Source organism: Physcomitrium patens, chromosome 15 (assembly GCF_059467195.1).
Source record: "Physcomitrium patens ecotype Gransden chromosome 15, ASM5946719v1, whole genome shotgun sequence".
Taxonomy (NCBI): domain Eukaryota; kingdom Viridiplantae; phylum Streptophyta; class Bryopsida; order Funariales; family Funariaceae; genus Physcomitrium; species Physcomitrium patens.
In genome coordinates, this window is record NC_143424.1 from 14,861,620 (window position 1) to 14,870,192 (window position 8,573).

General features: G+C 55.4%; 1 protein-coding gene across 1 annotated transcript; it reads left to right on the top strand.

The window, feature by feature from the left end:
- The first annotated feature begins 3,121 nt into the window (after positions 1-3,121).
- On the top strand, positions 3,122-8,333 carry LOC112292127 (putative serine/threonine-protein kinase At1g54610). The gene is made up of 7 exons (XM_073539295.2): positions 3,122-3,746; positions 3,855-4,139; positions 4,825-5,142; positions 5,500-5,727; positions 5,869-5,969; positions 6,261-6,384; positions 6,523-8,333. The coding sequence occupies exons 1-7, from the start codon at positions 3,318-3,320 to the stop codon at positions 7,177-7,179; spliced, it is 2,142 nt and encodes a 713-aa protein (XP_073395396.1). The 5' UTR covers positions 3,122-3,317; the 3' UTR covers positions 7,180-8,333.
- Positions 8,334-8,573: the final 240 nt, after the last annotated feature.

Consider the following 8,573-nt stretch of genomic DNA (forward strand, 5'->3'; position numbering starts at 1 on the left):
ACAAGGTAGGAATGACCATACCACAAATGAGATGTGATGGATGCCATTGTTGAGATTGTTCTTGAGAAATTCAACAACTAGACCATCTTGATCTATGGAATGTAAAAGCTTAATACATACATCTGACAATTGAATAAAAACTTTGGTCACTTAGAGATCAACTTGATCATGCACACACACAAATAACAAGATTTTATAAATAAGCAGGATTCTTGATAAACAATAGTGTATGAATACCTCTTCATTGGCTATGTTTAACAATGAGGTTATTCAACTAACACTTCTACTACTCCATTAGGAAACCGAGTCATGTAAGGATCTTTGACCATTATATGTACACCTTTGAGGTAGCAATTTTGAGCTTGCACCATACTGGTTCTCATTGACAATACATTCGTGAAAATTAGCTTTGTTGCAAGGCTTAAGTCTTCTACTAGCATATTTACCTAAAAAATCCATTGAATAGGTTTAAATTTTCATTGGATGCAATCATTTCTTTAATATAATTTAATATATTCTTTTATTTTCACAAGTAATTCCTTGAAAATAATAAATTACTTTTTTTGCATATAATCCATGATAATGGCACGGCTTTACCTATCCTATTTTGTAATTAAAAGCTCAATGTGAATTTTATTTTTTTCTATTTGTATTGCATGTGTATTTAAAAAATATTCTTTGGTTCACAAACACATCCTATTTGAATCATACTTTCCATGACAACAACACAAGTTCATCTACTATATATATATATATATATATATATATATGAACATAGGACCAAAATAACTTCAAAAAATATCACAAGAATCTAAAATACAAAAAACAGTTAATAGAGAACCAATAAATGTAAATACATAGTATATGAATAAGTACACAAAAGAATTCATAAAATATTCTAAAGAAATAATTTTATATACACCACAACTTTTGTATCATAGCATAGAAGATGACACTATAAAATTAATATACTCAAGAACACATCCAAAAGACAAACAATGGCACATCCTACACAACAGATGCTGGACATATCAACACCAACTCCAACCACCTCACCAGTTCTATCAAATCATGTATACACAATCAAATATCATGGGTGGGCATTTTAAACCAAAAACAAGACAGTATCAAACTCAGTTCGACATTATCAGTTGTTCTTCTCTTTCACGACTAAATATTGTTTGCAAACGATACAACCAATAAAAAGAACAACTGTCCAACCAAAGCCCTCCAAGACAGCATCCCACCAGCGTGATAATATTCGGCAAACTTCAAATAAAAACAATTAAAAATAACAAACATAAAACTCATGGACCTAGAAAGCCCTGTACATATAAATTAATCAGATGTTTCCACAGTGTACAGCAACGCAAGGGGACCAAAATGCGAAAGCATCCATCCATCCGCCAGCGTCGGGAAGCAAGCGAGAAAGGAGGGCTAAAACAAATAGAGAGAGAGAGATACCTCCTGCACACACACACACACACAAGGGAGCAGCAGCAGCACCCAGTACACAGAAGAAGTGCCAATAGACCAGTTGGGGTTGGGGCATCCTGGACACTAGTGGTAATGCAGCAGCATCCTGACTCTCCTGCTGCCGCCCATCGCCCCTGCAAAGCAGAGCAGCCTGCAAAAGGAAACGCAGAGCAACGCGACCAAACGCAACGCACAAACAAGTCACACCACTCAAATTTAGCAAATCTGTTCCATGCGAGCGAGAGGCTCAGATCTGCGCCATCGGCGGCACTTCAAAGCAGCCCCCACCCCACCCAACCCCGCGCTCCCCCCGCGTGCGCCATCCCGGGAACCAGAGCGAACTGCCATGCCACCCCCTTCTTGGGGAACCATGCACAAGCCATCTATCGGGGAACGCAGGCACCCCAGTCCAGCTCAGCCCAGCCCATGGAACCCACGCGAGCCCACTGGGGGACTCCACCTTAACAAAACCATATCTCCCACACAGACTCCCATGACGAAACAGACGGGCCTCCTCAAATAACCGTCAGATGCCGTTGCAATGGGCGTCGGGGCCCTCGGGCCGGGTGGGTGACCCCCCCCTCCCCGCTCCCGTTCCGTCCAGAACTGCCCTCCCCTCTCCTCCCTGCGTCGCGGGATCCTCGTCCGGAACTGTCCTCGCCAGGGAGAGAGGGACGAAGCGAGGGAAAGAGGGAGGGCGTTCTCAACACATCCCGTTCCCCGTGCTCGCTCGCTGCGTGTCTGGGTGTCCGCGCGGAGCCCCTCTCCTCCTCCGAGCCGCACCCACAGCCTGCGTCGCATCCCCCGCCTTTCGCCCCCCTTTAGTCACCACCTTTGTCCGCGCTCTGTTTCGCTGCTGCTGAGTCGCATTTGGTCATCTTGGTTGTCGTTGTCGTTGTCGTTCTCGTTCTCGTCGGTGGAGGTGATTTGTACGTGCATGCTTTGCTGGCTGGAAGGTGTGCGAAGCGAAGCACCCATCGCCTCGGCTGCGAACGCAAGATAGCAAAGGCCGCAGCGTGGGAGGTCGCGAGTCCATCGCGACGACGGGGGTCACGTGGGCAGGTGCGTGGGGATGGTTGGTGGATTGCATTCGGGTTTTGGACATTACAGTTGCCGTGCGAAAGGCTTGGCGTGGGTCCTGGTGCTTGGGCAGCGGAGGAAGGACGAGTGGGGGCGTGCATTGCGGGAGGAGGGGGCGGAGGAGTGACGGAGAGAGGTGTTTGGTGGGGTGGAGTTGGGCGAGGCAGGATTTGGAGCGGGAGGCTGCGATGCATTGTGGGGCGGGGTGGATTGGAGAGCGGAGCGGTGGGGCGTTTGGTTAGGGTAGGGGAGGTGTTGCGTAGGCGTGGAGAGCTTGGGCATTGTGGACGCAGGTGGGAGGGGGGGGGGGACAGAGCAGGGTGGAGGTTGAGGTTGAGGCTGAGTTGAGGCGGGCGGGGACAAGGCGCGGGGGAGGGACGGTGATCGGAGGGCAGCGTTGTTGATGGTGGCCGATCTCGGGGGTGGCAGAGAGGGGGACGGGAGGGCAATGCGCAGCGCGGCGGGTGATGGGAGCGGGGAGGTTGGCGGGAGCAGCGAGGGTGCGAGCGGGGGAGTGGATGGTGCTGTGCTGTGGTGGTGGCGTGGTGCGTGAGGGTGTGTGAGGGCGGGCGATGTAGGAGGTGTGGCGCGCAGCAGATTGGAGAGGGGTGGGGACCGTTGGGGTGGTGAGTTGAGAGGGGCAGGTGTGTGATGGCGGTGAGGCGCGTGCATGGTAAGGTGTCGGAGGAGTAGTGTCGGTGGGGGCCGGGAGAAGTCCGGCGGACGTAAGATCAGCGGGGCGTGGACGTGGGAGCTCAGGGATGGGCTGTGCGAAGTCGAAGCCGCGGGCAGTGTACGTGGAGTCGGGAAGCCCGAATGAGAAGGCGAGCAACCACAGCGCGAGCACCCGGTCGTCCGCGCGACGGCCCGGGTCGAGCGCGAAGGTGGAGACGGCGGATCCGGTGTTGGTGATCGAGAAGGAGAAGGAGAAGGAGAAGGATCGGGCAAAGGGGCGGACGAAGCAGAGTGGGGCGCAGGTGGTGGAGGTGAAGGCAGACGATTCGGTGGGGAGCAGGAGACGGGGAGAGCGAGCGCACGCGGAGGCGCACCCTCGGTCGGGCGCGGTGGCGAAGAGCTTGGAGGGGGAGCAGGTGGCAGCGGGATGGCCGGGCTGGCTGTCGCAGGTGGCGGGGGAGGCCATCAAGGGGTGGATACCTCGGCATGCAGCGTCGTTCGAGAAGCTGGACAAAGTGAGTGGGGATGGTAGTGGGGGTGCAGGGAATGTGGGGAGTGGATGTGATGGAGCGGAATGCGTTGTGGAGGGGGAGCATTAACAGGGTGGGTGTGGGTGGGATCAGATTGGGCAGGGAACGTACAGCAACGTGTACAAAGCGCGGGATCTGGAGACGGGGAAGATCGTGGCGCTGAAGAAGGTTCGATTCGACAACCTGGAGCCGGAGAGCGTGCGGTTTATGGCGCGAGAGATCCAGGTTCTGAGACGGTTGGACCATCCGAACGTGGTGAAGCTGGAGGGGCTGGTGACGTCTCGAATGTCGTGCAGCCTGTATCTGGTGTTCGAGTACATGGAGCACGACCTGGCGGGGCTGGCGGCGTGCCCGGGCATAATGTTCACGGAAGCTCAGGTTCGGATGCATGCCCCGCAGTAGGGGAAGGGGAAGGGGAAGGGTAGGGAGTGATCTGTTTGGTGACAGCGTGGTGGAGAGCTGGGGTCGATGGTGGTCGGCGTAATTGCGGGAGCGCAGCGAGGGTGGGTGGCGAGGGGTGCATGCCGAGGAGCAGAAGTACGTGACGGTGGGCGGGGCAGAGGTGGGGTGTGGGTAGGGGGCGGACGATTTGCGGGGGGATAGGGGGAGGTGGCTAGTTGGATGGGATGAGGGAAAACGTGGATGGGAGTGGACGTTGTATAGTATGAGGGCCAGGGGTGATGTGGGAATGTGATCGGGGACTGAGTTTTGGAGACAATGCGGAGTGGGGGGGGGGGGGGTGTGTACGAGTGCGTTGGAGGCGGTGGGCGTGGTCTGAACGCGGTAGGACGGAGGGGGTGTCGGGTGGCAGCGGGCAGTGTTTATGGAGGGGCGAAATGGGAAAGACGAAGTGAGGAAGTGTGGAAGTCGGGTGGGAGAAATGGGTAGTGGTTGTGGATGGGAGCGTGGAGGTAAGTGGGCAGGTTTGTTGGGGGAGGGGGTGGAGTTGTGAGGTGGGAAGGTTGCAGGGTGGGGTGGACGCATTGAGGCGTGGCGGTGATGTGGAGGGGAGGCGGAGAGTGTGGAGGCTGACGAGCGATTTGCTTGGCTGGGCGATGTGCAGGTGAAGTGTTACATGCAGCAGTTGTTGCGGGGGTTGGAGCATTGCCACCGGCAGGGCGTGCTGCACCGGGACATCAAAGGATCGAACCTGTTGCTGGACAACAGCGGGGTGCTGAAGATAGCAGATTTCGGGCTGGCAACTTTCTTCAATCCGGATCAGAAGCAGCCTCTGACGAGTCGCGTGGTGACGTTGTGGTACCGGCCCCCTGAGCTGCTGCTGGGAGCGACGGAGTACGGCGTGGCGGTGGATCTTTGGAGCACGGGGTGCATACTGGCGGAGCTGCTAGCGGGGAAGCCCATCATGCCGGGACGAACGGAGGTTGGGAAATGTTTGGTTGCTGCGTTGACGGATACGGTGGATGGGCGATAGGCAGCGTAGTCGGGGGGAGGGGGCTTGGGTGGATAGATGAAGATGGAACGGTGCATGAGGTGGCGATAGGTGCGGAGGAGTGTGTTGTGGGGCGATGTGGTGGTTGGTGTGTGGGAGTGTAGAAGTCGCGGGCGCTGCATCGGTGTGCAGAGTGGTGAGCGATGGGGAGAGTGGGTGGCGAGGGGTCGCGTAGGTGGTAGCGCGGGCAGTCGCGGCGAGTGTGTGGTGAGTGATGGGGGGGGGGTGTGTGGAATGTGAGGCGCGTGCTGAAGTGGGGTTGGTTGTGGCATGGGTGTGTGGTGGCAGGTGGAACAGCTGCACAAGATTTTCAAGTTGTGCGGTTCGCCGTCGGAGGAGTATTGGAAGAAGTCGAAGCTGCCGCACGCGACGATATTCAAGCCTCAGCAGCCGTACAAGCGGTGCATTCAGGAGACGTTCAAAGAGTTTCCGGCGTCGTCGCTAGCACTGCTGGACACGCTGCTGGCGATCGAACCGGCGGATAGGGGCAACGCCAGTCAAGCATTGGGCAGCGAGGTGAGGGAGTGGACGGGGTGAGGATTTGATACGATTGGAGAGGACGGTGGTGTGGGGAGGAGTGGGGTGGATGGAGGAGGGATGGGTTGGTTGAGCGGCGTGGGTGGATTGACGTAGGGCGTGTGTGGTGTGGTTGTGCAGTTCTTCACGACGAAGCCTCTTGCGTGCGAGCCGTCGAGCTTGCCGCAGTACCCGCCGAGCAAGGAGTTCGATGCGAAGATTCGGGACGACGAGGCCCGCAGGTGAGATGTGGCGGCGGTGGGCGAGGATGCGGTGTGGGAATGTGCAAGGATTGGTGGTGTGGTGTGATGTGAGCGGGGCGCAGTTTGCGTGCATTGTGGGTAGGCGCGGAGTGTTGTGAAGTGGTAGTGGTAGGGAGTGGTGTCGGGTGTTGAGTGGTGGCGGACGGGGGCGGAGATGCAGGAGGGTGGATCAGGGGGAGGAGACGTGGTGACAGTGATGGGTGTGTTACGAATGAGCACGGAGGAATGTGACGATCTGAGCAAGGTGGATGGTGCGTGTGGTGATTGCAGGCAGAGAGCGCTGGGGCAGAGAGCAAGGAACACGGAGGTGAAGCGTCCGGGCACTCGGGAGCGTGTGGTTCGAGCGGGCGGTGCGCCGGAGGCGAATGCGGAGCTGCCAGCTTCTCTGGCATATGTAAGAGCTTGGGAGGAGACGTTGGGGGTGGGAGTTGTGGGATGTGGAGAATAGTTTTGTGGGGGAGAGGGAGAGAGAGAGAGAGAGAGAGATGTTGCGTGGGGAATGTGAGTGACATGTGTTGGTTGTGCGTGGCAGAGACGTAGCCGGCCGGGGCAGAACAAGAGCAAGAGTGAGAAGTTCGGGCCTGTGCACGAAGACAAGGCGGTGGCGTATCCCATGCTTCACGCGAAACCGGCAGCAACGCAGATGTTCACGGGGATGCAAGGGACGTCGCCGGTGATGTTGAGCCGGGTGTATGGCGCGGGTTCCGCATCGATACGTTCGGGGCCGCAGGGTGGTGTGGGCGGGAGCGTGGGGGGCGGGTCGTGGAACAAGAGGCAGAAGGAGGAGGAGGGTCGGAGCGGATCGCGGTCGATGTCGCGGCCAACGAAGGTGATGGGAGCGTCGGATGGCGGGCAAGGAGCGGAGAGGTCAAGCGCGTTGGGTGGAGGAGGGAGCAGAAGCGGGGCGGGTGGGAACCTGAGCAGGGAACGAGGGGTGGGAAGGGGTCGGGACGGCGAGGGGGGGCACATTGAAGGGGAGGGGTTGAGCAGGCGGAGCGCGAGAGCGGAAGCGGGGGAGAAGAAGGAGTCGTTGAAGCGGGAGGGAAGCCAGAAAGTGGAACAGGGGTACACGGTGGCGACAGAGGGGCCGTATGGGCGGAACGTGGGTGCGGTGGAATTGCATGGCAGGGAGGCGACGTGCAAGGTTCCGATGGCTGTGAAGTCTCTGACAACGGTGACGTACGTATGAGAAGCGGTTGTGCAGAGTGGTTGTGGAGTTGGTGTTGGAGGTGGGCGTGATTGTTGTGGGGGGCAGGGGTTGGAGGCGTGTTGAGGTTGGTGGGTTTGGGAGGATGTGGTGGGCGAAGTGGAGGGCTGGAGTATGTGGATGGTGAGAGGGGTGAAGTTGGCTTTGTTATGGGCGATCCTTGGAGAAGTGCGGTGGTGCAGGGAAGGAAAGGAAGGCTGAGAAGCGATTGAAAGCGGAGAGGAGTGGGGCGGTGGATGAGGTGGTGAATTGTAGTCATGCGCATTTAGAGGTGAGGGCAGGCTGAGCGTGTGACTAGGGGAAACGGGAGCGCATTGCGCGTAACGACGACGCGAGGCATGAGCAGCGGGGTTGGATTTGAGCATGCATCGGGTGACGGCGTGGTGAAGGTCGCCGAGTCATAGGGGAACGACAGTGGGTGTGTGGATGGTGATAAAATGAGGGAGAGGGTTGGGCAAGGAGTGGGGGAATAGGTGGGGATAGCTATTTTTGGGTGGAATGTGTAAGATATGGAGTTGAAGGTAGGGTTGTGAGAAGGGTGTACGGGAGTTCTGGGCGAGCTGCGTGCACATGGAGGTCAGACGGAACAGGTGCGGATGTGTTATTGCGGGCCTCTGCTTTGTTCGGGTTACCGAGATGCATCGGGCGTAGATTTTTATTCAGAGGAGTACAGGCGGCACGTGCAAGTCTTATGGCTGCGAGGAAATTGAGCAGGATTTTGGCACGGGGGACGCGATTTAATGTGGAGTGCAGCTCACCGGAAGTTAAATGAAGACCGTTGATATGGAGGTTTGATTGAGAAGATTCAATCAGATTTTGTTCTCTGTTTTATGGGTCAGCTTGATTGACTTCTGTAGTTAGTGATTGCTTCTCGGTTTCGTAGTTTTGCCTGGTTTTGTTTCCATGGGGTGAATCTGCTGTGCTCAGGGTCTTGGTTTATTTGATCTCTAGTGCGATGACCCCTTCTCACTGCTCCACCAGTAGTTCCTATTCGATCGCCTCCTATCTTGGTAAAGATATTTTTGATTTGTGTTACGATTTTCTTTTCGACATTGTGCAGTGAGCCCCTCAGCGCTATTATAGAGCTCAAGAAATGGGGGCAGATTTTTGTAATTTGAATATTTTATTCCTCTGAATATGGTTCTGAGTTGCGTGATGTCTTTTGCATTTCGCGTAGTCTTTCTGATGAATTTAGCTGTCACACCTTGGTTGTGTCGATCTACGAGTAGATTAATGTTAAATTTATCAACTTAGTGTTCAACGGAAATTTTCCCGCTTAACTAATAGGCTTTTGAAGTGAAATACATGGCCTTTCGCTTTTGATTTTCTTTGTTTCCGCTGTTACCCTTGCACCTAGTGTTTCGGTCTTCCAGCTT